Raw genomic sequence first — 14260 nt, forward strand, 5'->3', positions numbered from 1 at the left:
CCATCTTCTTCCCTCTTGCTCGTGATACTTAATGTTCAGTGTTTTCTGGAATGATCCAGCACAGATGGAAGTCACTTGACACATCATGTCTGTACTGACTCTGGACAAGAGCTACCACTTTTCATGGTTAAATTCCATTTGCCACTGTACTGCCCATATGACCAGTCCATCTGTATCATGCTGTAATTTAAGGCTTTTCTCCTCGCCAGTTACACCAACAATTTTCCATCTGCAAACTTATTGATCATACCACTACCTTCACATATTTCAAGCCCTCGATTTTATATATAATTAATATTGGTGGCTGAGGATGCACCAGGATCTCCATCAGCACCTCAACCTGTGTTTCATTCCTGTGAGACAATTGAGAGCTTTAATAACTCTGGAGAAACAATGCAGAAAAAGCTGATATTCTGGTCAAGGCTAATAACTGGGTGCTGCCTTCTCTGTCTTTGAATTTACATGACTCCTGTTCACTCCCCACTTATGTGCATTGACCATAATGACTGGCAAGAGTTTGCTGCCAATCAGTCACTATCATGACAACATGCGCATCAAACAGCATCATTCAGGTGGCACGGAAGCAAAGTGGTTAGCACTGTTGCATCACAGCACCAGGGTCCCGGGTTCAATTCCCACTTGGGTCACTGCCTTTGTAGAATCTGCACGTTCTCCCCGAAAGACGTGCTTGTTGGGTGAATTGAACATTCACCTGAACAGGTGCCAGAGTGTGGCGACGAGGAGGTTTTCACTGTAATTTCATTGCAGTGTTAATGTAAGCCTACTTATGACAATAAAGATTGTTATTATTATTATTTTTTCGGTGTTCTTGGAAAATATTGACCTGTTATATTTTAATTGATAATTTACTTTCATAATGGAGGTGTCACTGTGAAGAATTTGTCAGTCAGTAAGGATTGTCAGTGAGGATTAATCAGCATTTTCTAACTGGAGATGTTAATCAGAGGAAGCGTTCAGACACTGAATTGTAGAGTTTATTACAAAAACTTAGGGCTGAAGTAAAAATTCATAATTTTATTGTTCACCAGCTTCTTTGGGAGGTCTTAAATCGAAGGATAAGATCACAGATGATGATTTAAAAAGGGACCCCGCCATCACAAAAAACAACATATATCTTGAAGATTAAACTCCAGCCAGTTAACGTCATGAGGAAAGTAAATAATAATAATCTTTATTGTCACATGGAGGCTTACATTCACACTGCAATGAAGTTACTGTGAAATGCGCCTCGTTGCCACATTTTGGCGCCTGTTCGGGAAAGGATGACATTTAGAGACAGTTTGGTCCGGTGGGCTCGCGGAACGGAGGGAAGCAGCAGAGGCAGCTGATCAGATTTACTCAATCTCAGTCACAAAGAAGCTCCACAAGCTCCTCACACTTCTTGTTGGAGGTGAGGATGGAAGAGACAGGGGAGAGCGAGAGTACTTCAAAGGAACTAACTTGTGTCAGAGATATTAAAAAATTTCAGCACACGGTATATATAACACAAATCTAATTTATTTGACTTTTAGCCAGAATATTAGCCCCTGTAAATGGGCTGGAATTTGTTATCAGCAGAAAGAGACCCAAATGAACATGGTTCAGTCCTGAATGTGAGAAACAGCAAAACCCAATCGCAGTCGTTACTTGTGGCATCGTTGGTGTCTCAGCAGGTGGGATGAGGTGGTGAATCCCTTCCCACACTTGGAGCAGGTGAATGGCCTCTCCCCAGTGTGAGTTCGCTGATGTACAATGAGCTGAGATGATTGTGTGAACCCATTCCCACAGTGAGAGCACCGATACGGTCTCTCGTCAGTGTGAACACGTTGATGGCGTGTCAGATTCCCAGAGGTTTTAAAGCACTTCTCGCAGCCTGGACATTGAAACAGTCTCTCATCAGTGTGAATTCGCTGGTGACTTAGCAGGTCGGATGAAATAGTAAATCCCTTCCCACACTCTGAGCAGGTGAATGGTCTCTCCCTGGTGTGATCTTGCTGGTGCTTCTGCAGGGTGGATGAATCACGGAATCCCTTCCCACACTCGGAGCAGCTCAATGGCCTCTCCCCAATGTGAACTCGCTGGTGTCTCAGTAGGTGGGATGAACGAGTGAATTCCTTCCCACATTTGGAGCAGGTGAACGGTCTCTCCCCAGTGTGAATTCGCTGGTGTGTGCACAGAGCGGATGACTGAGTGAATTGCTTCCCACACGTGGAGCAGGTGAACGGTCTCTCCCCAGTGTGAATTTGCTTGTGATTTTGCAGCGCGGATGAGCCAGCGAATCCCTTCCCACACGTGGAGCAGGTGAATGGTCTCTCCCCTGTGTGACTACGTCGATGAATTTCCAGCTTGGATGGGGAAGTGAATCCTTTCCCACAGTCCGCACATTTCCGCAGTTTCTCCTCAGTGTGACTGCATTTGTGGCTTGTGAGGCCTGATGATAGAGCAAATCCTCGTCCACAGACACAAATCAAGTACGGTTTCTCACTACTGTCAACGATGCTTGTTCCTTCCATATTTAAAATCCGCTGATATTCAGGATATGATAAACTGAGGACTCTGTCAGATCCTGATGTGATGCTTGGTTTGAGTTTCCGGATTTTGAAGCCTCCCCTTCGAACACTCTGTGAAACTGATTTAAAAACAGAAAATAGGGGGTGAGAGAGAACCCACAAAAACACAAAGGTAGGTCGTGAAATTGCTGAATGATTCTTGTCGGCACTGGGAAAAAGTGACCATGAAAACGGCTGGATTGTTATAAAATCCAATTGACCTCTTTGGGAGGAGAGAGAAAGAGGTGAAGAGGGATTTTGTATATCTACAAGATATATTAAGACAGTAGTTGGCAAAGCATAATCGACCTTGAGCTTCATAAATTGAAATATTGATACTAAATTATGCTTCTGGTGGCAAAGTGGTTAGCACTGCTGCCTCACAGCTCCAGGGTCCCGGGTTCAATTCGAGTCTCGGGTGACTCTGTCTGGAGTTTGCAATTTCTCCCTGTGTCTATACAGATTTCCTCTGGTTTCCTCCCACAGTCCAAAGATGTGCTGGTTAGGTGGATTGGCCATGCTAAATTGCCCCTTCGTGTCCAAAGGTTAGTTGGGATCACTGGATTCCAGGGACAGGTTGGAGGCGTGGGCATAAGCTTAAGTAGCGTGCTCTTTCCAAAGGCCAGTGCAGACCTGATGGGCTGAATGACCTCCTTCTGCACTGTAAAGTCTATGATTCTGCACTGTAGGAATTCTATGAAGCTCTGATCGCCACGCTTCAGGAAGGATGTAAAGAGGACAGCACAGTGGCGCAGAATGTTAGCCCTGCTGCCTCATGGCGCCGAGGTCCCAGCTTCAAATCAACTCTGGGTCACAGTCCGTGTGGCGTTTGCACATTCTCCCCGTGTTTTCGTGGGTTTTGCACCCACAACCCAAAGATGTACAGGCTAGGTGGATTGGCCACGCTAAATTGCCCCTCAATTGGAAAAGATTAATCGGGTACTCTAAATTCTTTTACAAAAAGGAAGGATGTGAAAGTTCTTGGAGAAGGTGCAGAAGAGATTTACCAGAATTGTTCCAGCAAAGAAGGTTGAGGGGAGATTTGATTCAGGGACACAAAATTATGCCAGATTTCCATCAGATGGACAAAGACACCCTGCTTCCATTCACTGATCGTACAAGCAGTTGAGACACAGATTTAAAGTTTTGGGTAAAACCTGGATTGAACTATATAAGATCCTGAGGGGTCTTGACAGGGTGGCTGTGGAGAGGATGTTTCCTCTTGTGGGAGAATCTAGAACGAGGGGGTCACTGTTGCAAAATAAGGGTCTCCCATTTCAGATGGAGATGTGGATTTTTTATTCTCTTGAGGGTTGTAAGACTTTGGAACTTGCGTCCTTAAAAGGCAATCATGATGTGGAGATGCCGGCGTTGGACTGGGGTGAGCACAATTAGAAGGAGAATGGGACTGACTGGATTGCCCCAGAGAGCTAGCATGAACTCAATGGACCGAATGCTATTCTCTGTGCCATAATGTCTCTGACTCTTTTCTGTCATCTAGTTTTGTAATTTAACCCCAGCGGGTTCAGATATCACTCAGGTAAATCTGTGCTTCACTCCCTCTGAGGCCATTCTATCCTTCCTCAGGCTTGTTGCCCAGAACTGAACACAGTTCTCCAGGTTTGGCCTAACCAGGGTTTGTGAATCTCGGGGCTTTTCAAGTCACATTGAGACTTGAAATCTTCACTCACAGACAGAACAGACAAACCTTTACCTTCCACACCCAGATACTGCTGAAATTCAGTTTCTAATGAATTGAGTGACTCTGTCGGATCGCTATGTGACGTTTGGTTTGCGTTTCCCATCTGTTATACCTCCACTTCCAGTATCCTTAAATTTACAGAAACCTCACTGTCAGATTAGGATAGAAATTCACAACATTCTCTCCTTGCCAACTTTGGAGGTTCGATCACATGACCTGCCCCCATCCTCCAGCCATTAATCGGTCAACACATCCATCCTTGTGACACACTGCCTTCCTTGGCCAATTGGGAAGCAAAAGGACTCATTACCTTACAGGACAGTGATTGACTGTCAGCCAATCAACCTTTATCCCATTTTCAATATTTTAATATCCGCTGAAGAGAAATGTTCAAAGAAAATTACAAAAAAATGTTTTTGACTGTCCTAATGATGTCCCAGCCTTGACTGTCACTGAGGCAGAAGGTAAAATTTGAATTCATTGATTGTGTACGGATGACCATGAAACCATGGTTGAAGACAAACAAGGTTGTTTGAAATCACTAGCTTTCGGAGCACTGCTCCTTCCTCGGATGAATGAAGAGGTATGTTCTAGAAACATATATATAGACAAAGTCAAAGATGCAAGACGATACTTTGAATGCGAGCATTTGCAGGTAATTAAGTCTTTACAGATCCAGAGACGGGGGTAACCCCAGGTTAAAGAGGGGAACACTTCAGCAGTCAAGGGCTTTCAGCCTCTGATCTTCGGGTAAGCGTTCTCCAAGGCAGCCTTCAGGACGCGCAACAACGCAGAATCGCCGAGCAGAAACTTATAGCCAAGTTCCGCACACATGAGTACGGCCTCAACCGGGACCCTGGATTCATGTCGCATTACATTCACCCCCACCATCAGGCCTGGGCTTGTGAAATCCTACCAACCGTCCTGGCTTGAGACAATTCACACCTTTTAACCTGTGAAAACCTGTTGGACTTTAACAAGACTTCTATCTAGGACAGCACGGTAGCATTGTGGATAGCACAATTGCTTCACAGCTCCAGGGTCCCAGGTTCGATTCCGGCTTGGGTCACTGTCTGTGCGGAGTCTGCACATCCTCCCCGTGTCTGCGTGGGTTTCCTCCGGGTGCTCCGGTTTCCTCCCACAGTCCAAAGATGTGCAGGTTAGGTTGATTGGCCATGATAAATTGCCCTTCGTGTCCAAAATTGCCCTTCGTGTTGGGTGGGGTTACTGGGTTATGGGGATAGGGTGGAGGTGTTGACCTTGGGTTGGATGCTCTTTCCAAGAGCCGGTGCAGACTCGATGGGCCGAATGGCCTCCTTCTGCACTGTAAATTCTATGATATCTACGATCTGTAGGATTCTGAACGGTTTGCTCCAGCTCAGGGGGCGGGGCTGGAGGACTGACCGAGAGCGGCTGGTCCTCCAACCAATCAGTGTGAATGGGAGGCGGAGCAAAGCCGGGGCTATCGCTCCCTCCGCATGCGCCCGGCCACCCGGGCTTGTCTCGAGGAAAAGCCCGAGCAGCGTTCGCCGGTTCAACTGTTGTATCCGAGCTTCGTATTCGGGGCTTGGGGCCTACACGGAGTGTTTATGAAGTCGCCCGACGCATCAACCGGCTCCATCCCTCTCTCATCACTCACCGAGCGGGATCTGACCAGTGGACAATTTCCACCCGACCGTACGAATCCTGAGTTGTCATCGGCACTGCGCATGATCCAATTCACGTGGGAGACCGGGGCTCAGCCTCGCCTCTCATTCACTCCAATTGGTGGGAGGATCCGCTGCAATCTCTCGGTCCTCCAGGCCCACCCCTCTCTTCCTATTGGTCCAGAGCTGCCGTCAATCACTCCCTGGGCATTGTGAGCTGGAGCATGCGCAGTGCCGATGCTGGACTCGGCCGGGAGGTTTCACTGAAACCCGGTGGAGGCTCCAAACACCAATAAGAAGTTTCCGGGCCCGGGTTTGCATCGAGCTGGGGGACAGCTGCGGCCTGCTCCCGGTGACAGGCCTGAGTTAACGGCCGCCGTCTTTATAGAGGCTGCAAACCCGCAGGGGGCAAAACATCAGAGATAGAGTTTGTTGTGAAACCAATGGGATATTGTAAAGCAGGAGGTCAGGGTTACAGTCAACAACAACAACTTCTATTTATATAACACCTTTAACATCATAAATCATCCCAGTCTACTTCACAGGAACATTATAAAACAAAGTGAGACACCCAGACACAAAAGGAGATATTAGGGCAGGTGACCAAAAACTTGGTCAAAGAGGTGAGTTTAAAAGAGTCTGAAAGGAGGTGAGTGAGGTGGAGATGGGGAGGTTTAGGGAGGGAATTCAGTGCTTGGGGCCGAGGGAACTTAAAACCATGACGTAGTAATTGGAATCCAGCGTGTGCAAGAGTCCAGGATCAGAGCTGTGCAGATATCTCAGGGGGTTGTGGGGCTGGAGGAGATGACAGACACAGGGAGAGACGAGGCCATGGAGGGGTTTGCAAACAAGGGTGAGAATTGACTGGGAGCAAATGCAAGTCTCGGAGCACAGGGATCATAGGGGAAAGGAACTTGCTGTGTATTAAGACATGGTTAGCTGACTTTTGGCTGGCTTTAAGTTTACAGAGGTAGAATGTGGGAGAGCAGCCAGGTGTGTAAGGGAATTGTTGAATCGGGAGGTGACGATGGTAAATTGCCTTAGTATCTAAAAAGGTTGGGGGGGGGGTGGTTACGGGTAAAGGTGGAGGTGTGGGCTTAGCTAGGGAGCTCTTTCCAAGGGCCAGTGCCGATTGGGTGGGCCAAATGGCCTCCTTCTGCACTGTAAATTCTATGAGGTCAGAAGCTCATTGGATCAGTATGAAACCAAATTTACAAAGAGACTGTCTAAGTCTCAGACTGTTGCCAGGGAGAGGGGTAGAGTCGGTATGTCAGGAATGGAGGTTGGAGCAGGGACCGAACAGTGGATTCAGTCTTCTCCATATTTGATTGAAGTTATTTAGTCAGCAGGAAGAGAACCAGAATGGACCCTGAGTCTGATATCCGTATAACTTAGTTCGAGAGGGAGAGGAAGAACAAAGGAAACCCTGGAAGATTTGGAGAAACGACCTTTGTGATTGTTCATCAAATCTCCACACAGTCAATTAGTCAGAGTGATTCAGATTATAGTCTGTCACAATGGATGAAGTGACTTATAAAGCATGTTCTTACCTCAAATTATATAACTTTGGTAAAAGGAAATAATGATCCAGTACTTTATTTGGATTTCAGCCCCAGGCAGGAGTAGAATGTGTGGACGGGGATTTACAGCTTTGGGGAAAGAAGAGAGACAAAAATGTTCTGCAGAAATTGGAATTAACTGTTCTGAATTTCTATCCTGTACTGAAAGTGTGACCTTTGTAAACTCCTTTTACAGGGCAATAGGAGAGGATTTTCAGACAGGAAACACAAAACCAAATATCACATTACGATCCGACAGTGTCACTCGGTTGGTGTGGACCTGAATATCCTCAGACTATAAATTGGAATGAAAAATGTTTGTTCTGTTTGTGGGAAAATATTTCAATCATCAGTGTGATTGGAAAACACCGAGACACACACACACCTGAGTGAGTGTGTTCCAGTGAACTGACTGTGGAAAGAGCTTTAACCAGTTACAGCCTGGAAAAACACACCATTCATGGAGGGGAGAAACCATACACGTGTTCTGTGTGAGGACCAAGCTTCACTTGATTGTCTAAAGAGGAAACAGACAAAGACACTGACTCCATGGAGATACCGTTGAAACCGTGGAGTATGATTTTCGCTTAGGGGGTTTCCAAAATGCGAGAGGTACCGGGTCCATATCCCGGACGAGCCCTGCAAAGTGCTTGACTGGGGAGGTGATGGTGTAGTGGCATTGTCACTGGATGAGTAATCCCGAGACCCAGCACAATTCTCTGAGAATGCAGGTTCAAACCCCACCACGGCAGATGCTTCATCGTGGTTTGTATTTGAACTTGAATCCAATAAATCAGGGGATGCACAGTGGTTAGCACAGTTCCAGCTCCACTGTCCCAGGTTCGATTCCCGGGTTGGGTCACTGTCTATGCGGAGTCTGCATGTTCTCCCTGTGTCTGCGTGGGTTTACCCTGGGTGCCCCAGTTTTCTCCCACAGTCCAAAGATGTGCAGGTTCGGTGGAGTGGCCACGCTAAATTGCTCTTAGTGTCCAAAAGGGTTAAGTGGGGTTACTGGGCTATGGGGACAGGGTGGAGGTGTGGGCTTGAGAAGGGCCAGTGCAGACTCGATGTGCCGAATGGCCTGTTCTGCACTGTAAATTCTATGATTGTGGAAGTTGGATGTTAAACAGTTTAGTGAGAATCGGGTCAAAGGACCAAAGGGTAAGTCTCACAGACAAGATGAGCGCTGATAGAGCATGATGGGAAACAGCAGGAAAATAGGAGAAAGTTGTGAGTTCAGAATTTGAATGAGAAAGGTCTTCGAGGCAGTTTTAGTGAGTGGGTTAGTGGAAGAGGAGCTGTAGAATCAGCTGATCGGATTGTTTCAATGGTCGGGTTTTCCAGTCCTTCCTGCTGGCTGGATCTTCCAGTCCCACAGGTCTCTCAGTCTGCTGTTCCGGTTCATTGGTTGTCTCATTGGGTTCACTGTATGCCTCCTGGTGCCAGTGGAAGAACACCCGGAGCCTCATTCGCCTGATGAATTCCCTGGGGCCGAGAAACTACAACATCTTCACAGCCTTCAACAAGTCATCGATGAAGACAAACATGTTTTTGAGGATGAGAGTGTGATACCGGTGGGTAGGCTGAAGGAAGTAGATGTTCTGAAGAAGGATATATTAGCAATTTTGAAAAACCTGTGGGTCAACAAGTCCCCTGGGCCAGATGGGATATATCCAAGGATTCTTTGGGAGGCAAGGGATGAGATTGCAGAGCCTTTGGCTTTGATCTTCGGGTCCTCACTGTCCACGGGATAGTGCCAGATGACTGGAGAGTGGCGAATGTTGTTCTTCTGTTCAAGAAAGGGAATAGGAATGACCCTGGTAATTATAGGCCAGTTAGTCTTATTTTGGCGGTCGGTAAGATAATGGAAAAGGTCCTAAAGGATAGGATTTATGACCATTTGGAAAGATGCAGCTTAATCCGGATTCGTGAAGGGTAGGTCTTGCCTCACAAATTTGATTGAATTATTTGAGGAGGTAACTAAGTGTGCAGATGAAGGTCGAGCAGTTGATGTCGTATACATGGGTTTTAGTAAGGCATTTGATAAGGTCCCCCATGGTCGGCTCATGAAGAAAGTAAGGAGGTGTGGGATAGAGAGAAATTTGGCCAATTGGATAAGTAACTGGCTATCACATAGAAGATAGAGGGTGGCGGTGGATGGAAAATTTTCAGACTGGAGACCAGTTACCAGTGGTGTACCACAGGGATCAGTGCTGGGTCCTCTGCTATTTGTGATTTTTCTCAATGACTTGGAGGGGGCTGAAGGGTGGGTCAGTAAATTTGCTGATAACACCAAGATTGGTGGAGTAGTGGATGAGGTGGAAGGCTGTTGTAGGCTGCAAAGAGATATTGATAGGATGCAGAGCTGGGCCGAAAAATGGCAGATGGAGTTAAACCCTGATAAGTACGAGGTGATTCATTTTGGTAGAAAAAAATTGAATGCGAATTACAGGGTCAACGGCAGGGTTCTGAGGAATGTGGAGAAACAGAGCAATCTTGGGGTTCATGTCCACAGATCTCTGAAGGTTGCCACTCAAGTGGATAGAGCCGTGAAGAAGGCTTATAGTGTGTTAGCGTTTATTAACAGGGGGCTTGAGTTTAAGAACCAGGGGGTTATGCTGCAACTATACATGACCCTGGTGAGACCACATTTGGAATATTGTGTGCAGTTCTGGTCGCCTCATTATAGGAAGGATGTGGAAGCATTGGAAAGGGTGCAAAGGAGATTTATCAGGATGCAGCCTGGTTTGCAGGATAGGTCTTATGAGGAAAGTTTGAGGGAGCTAGGGCTTTTCTCTTTGGAGCGGAGGATGATGATAGGCGACTTAATAGAGGTTTATAAGATGATCAGGGGGACAGATAGAGTGGACGTTCAGAGACTATTTCCTCGGGTGGATGTAGCTGTTACAAGGAGGCATAAGATTCAAGGCAGGAGATATAGGAGGGATGTCCGAGGTAGGTTCTTTACTCAGAGAGTGGTTAGGGTGTGGAATGGACTGCCTGCTGTGATAGTAGAGTCGGACACTTTAGGAACTTTCAACCGGTTATTGGATAGGCACATGGAACACACCAGAATGACAGGGAGCGGGATAGCTTGATCTTGATTTCGGACAAGCTCGGCACACATTCAAGGGCCGAAGGGCCTGTTCTGTGCTGTACTGTTCTATGTTTTATGTTCTATCTTGCCAAGGCCATCCCCGCTACTTTCCTTCAAACAACTGCGCAACCTCAAACAGACCATTGAATGCAGCAAACTACCCGGCGTTCAGGAGAACAGCGACCATGACACCAAACAACCCTGCCATGGCAACGTCTGCAAGACGTGCCAGATCATCAACATGGGTACCACCATTACACGTGAGAACACCCCCCAACCAACAATGCGGTATATTCTTGTGCGACTCGGCCAACGTTATCTAACTTATAAGCTGCAGCAAAGGATGTTCCGAGGCGTGGTACATTGGCGAGACCATGCAGACGCTGTGACAACGGACGAACGGACATTGCGCAACAATCGCCAGGCAGGAATGTTCCTTCCAGTCGGGGAACACTTCAGCAGTCAAGGGCATTCAGCCTCTGATCTTCGGGTAGGCGTTTTCCAAGGCGGCCTTCAGGACTCGCGACAACGCAGAATCGCCGAGCAGAAACTGCTAGCCAGGTTCCGCACACAGGAGTACGGCCTCAACCGGGACCCTGGATTCATGTCACATCACATGTGCTTGCAAAATACTGTCCTGGCTTGAGACAATTCACACCTCTTTAACCTGTGATTATCCCTCTCTCCAGTCGTACTGTATGGACCTGTAAAGACTTAATTACTTGCAAAGACTCGCATTCAAAGTATGATTTTGCATCATTGAATTTTTCTACATATAGAACATAGAACAGACAGTGCGGAAGGAGGCCATTCGGTCCATCGAGTCTGATTCAAAATTGGCAGAAGCATTAAATGCTTCTAATTTATGATGTGGAGATGCTGGTGTTGGACTGGGGTGGGCACAGTAACAAGTCTTACATCACCAGGTTAATGTCCAGCATATTTGTTTAGAATCACTGGCTTTCAGAGCACCTTTCGCCCGTTAGGTGAATGTGATAACCTCTAGGCTTCAGAAACAGCTGGCAGCACGGTACCCAATGGCCCTGTGCAACATTCAACTGCACAGTCTTGCTGCAGCTTTCACTGGTTCAGCTGAGAGGCCAGGTCACTTATTACATGAAGACAGCTGTTCCTTTAAAACAGATGTCTCAACTCATAAGACCATAAGGTGTAGAACTTACGTTGAACTTTAGCATTTGTTCAGTAAATATCTAACGGAACAATGCTCTCGATTCAATCATTAATGCATCATTCTTACCTTCCTACAGAAAATTTCCACCAATTTTACTCAATATTTGTTTCATTATTCAGTGTTGAACATCAGTATATTTATGTGTTATATATGATTTCAGTTTGAATTGAATAGCTCTCGAGTCTTCACTCTGAATAACTCTGAAATATACACCATTGAATTGCAAACACGACTGACCAAGAAAAGAAAGCGTTTCACTGGGTAACAGAAATCCCATCAATCTTTGTTCAGTTTGACCACAGTCAGCCTTTGAACAAAGACAAATATAGTTAAATGGAAGTGAATTGAGAATTATGTGTTGCTTATATTTGACCTCTCTGTGTTTTGGTATGAAACATTCTGCAGCCTAAATCCCGTTCATGTATAAGAAAGGAGGGGTGACAGCAAATCCGCACTGAGCCTGGATTTCCTCATCTCCCTGAGTGGCTTTTCCTGTTTCTCTATCATTAAGGCCGAATTTTTCAAAAAGGTGGTTCAGTTAAATCTCTGCCATTTCCTCGAATTCAGTTACAGTATCGTTTGTGTTTGTCTATATGAGCACACATTACCATTAGGTATGTTTTGGATGGTGATTAAAATATTAATCTGAGTCTACAAAGCCATTAAATTATTTTGTGAACTGAGCAAACTGCCAAGATCCGCACTTTGTTTTTTCATGTGTGTAACGATCTGTCTGGACTGTACGCAGAACAATACTTTTCACTGTACTTGGTACACGTGAGAATAAATCAAATCCAATCAAAGAGAGTTTCTTACTCGTCTTCAAATTGAACAATGAGTCTTCTTAAAAATTATTCATTCATGGGAGGTGGGTGTCACTGGCTGGGCCAGCATTTACTGCTCATTCCAATTGCCCTTGAACTGCGTGTCTTGTGAGGCTATTTCAGAGGGCATTTACAAATCAGCCACAACATTGCTGTGGATCTGGAGTCACATATAGGCCAGGCCACACAAAGAGAGCAGATTTCCTGAAGGACATTAGTGAACCAGATGAGTTTTTACAACAATCAAGAATGTTATCATCAGACTTTTAATTCGATACTGTCATTCAATTTCAGTTTCACCATGTGTCAAAGGCAGATTCGATCCCAGATCCCCAGAGCATTAACCTGGGTCTCTGGATTACTCGCACAGTAACAATACCATTCCTCCAATGCCTAGCCCACATAGTCTTGGCAGAATATGATGTGTTCTATGATCTATTCTTGCAATGACTCTATAGAATTGCTGGTGACTTAGCCAGAACGATGATTTATTAATGTACACGTGGTAAGGGAATGATTAGAATGCTATACAGACCAAGTTATCACAGAGTTAGATTCGACACTCTTGGAACTACCCTTATGTGCAACTGGCCTCGTGCACGCTTTACAACCTTCTGCTGGTCGCTGGATGTCACCTGACTGATGCCTGACACCACCTACTGGTGGGAGGTCACACTGCTGAGTACATGTAATATTATATACACGCTTCTCACCACATCTCGTAACTTCGCAAAATTATTGAGCAATTTATTTTTTTAAACAAATTCTGATAGCTCTGCAGTTTCTGGAAACATTTTGGTTGATCATTTATTTTTTAAAATAAAGATCTAGTCTTTACAATATAATTACCTAATACACCAATTCACTAATGATGATCAATGTTCACTACTGAATAATCATGAATATAATTATTGTTTTTTTGCTATAAAATCAATACATAGTTAATAAAGAAAAGGTACAGAAGGTGAAATGGCTGCAGGAAGCCACATGCTAGAGGTATAAAAGGGCTTGCTTGACCTTGTGAATACACTGTGAAAATGACAATTTTATAACTAAATGTGATTACACATGGTACTTACAGCTTCCTACATTACAACAGTGAATATGTTTCAAAAGTACTCCATTGGCTTTAAAACACTTTAGGAGGTCCAGTGGTAGTGAGAGATTTTATAGAAATGTACATTTATTCTAATTGTCTGCAAACTAAGATATATTACACTCGGTGTCCTCATCAGAATCATTGATGAAGACGGAGTCTTAATTTTGTGTAATAACCATGGCGTTGACACATTTTGATTACTCTGTGAACCTCCAGACACATGTAAAACGAGCGCAAACAACCTCGAACCTACTACCTATGAGAGTAGGAGATGCAGAGACGACGGAAGAATTTCAATCGGAAATTGGACAGGCACTGAGAGAAATAAACCTGCACAAATTTGGTGATAGAACAGGGCAATGGACAGACTGGCTTGCTCCACAGAGAGCCAACACAGTCTCAGAGGGCTGGATGGCCCTATTCTCCACCCTCCAGATGCTGTGATCTCAGGAGAGAAATTCAGCTACTCCAGCCACTCCAACTAACTGGAGTCACTTATCCCTGGTGCCATTCTTGCACAATGGTTAGCACTGTTGCTTCACAGCACCAGGGTCCCAGGTTCGATTCTTGGTTTGGGTCACTGTCTGTGTGG

The 14260-nt window shown here is 45.5% G+C and overlaps 3 protein-coding genes across 3 annotated transcripts in view; all 3 read right to left on the minus strand.

Moving 5' to 3' along the window:
- The window catches only part of LOC140418864 (uncharacterized), a 113965-nt gene extending 107965 nt beyond the window's left edge, over window positions 1–6000 (minus strand). Inside the window, exon 1 of the mRNA XM_072502500.1 lies at window positions 5891–6000. The gene's annotated coding sequence lies outside the window, so the exon portion shown is untranslated. The remainder of the gene's footprint in view (window positions 1–5890) is intronic.
- Window positions 1–14260, minus strand: part of LOC140418873 (uncharacterized) — a 98177-nt gene that overhangs the window by 44949 nt on the left and 38968 nt on the right. The gene's annotated exons all lie outside the window — the stretch shown is intronic.
- LOC140418868 (uncharacterized) lies at window positions 1501–5480 on the minus strand. The gene has a single exon (XM_072502506.1). It carries the CDS (start codon window positions 2868–2870, stop codon window positions 1644–1646), a length of 1227 nt encoding a protein of 408 aa, XP_072358607.1. The 5' UTR covers window positions 2871–5480; the 3' UTR covers window positions 1501–1643.

Source organism: Scyliorhinus torazame, chromosome 5, assembly GCF_047496885.1.
Source record: "Scyliorhinus torazame isolate Kashiwa2021f chromosome 5, sScyTor2.1, whole genome shotgun sequence".
Taxonomy (NCBI): Eukaryota; Metazoa; Chordata; class Chondrichthyes; order Carcharhiniformes; family Scyliorhinidae; genus Scyliorhinus; species Scyliorhinus torazame.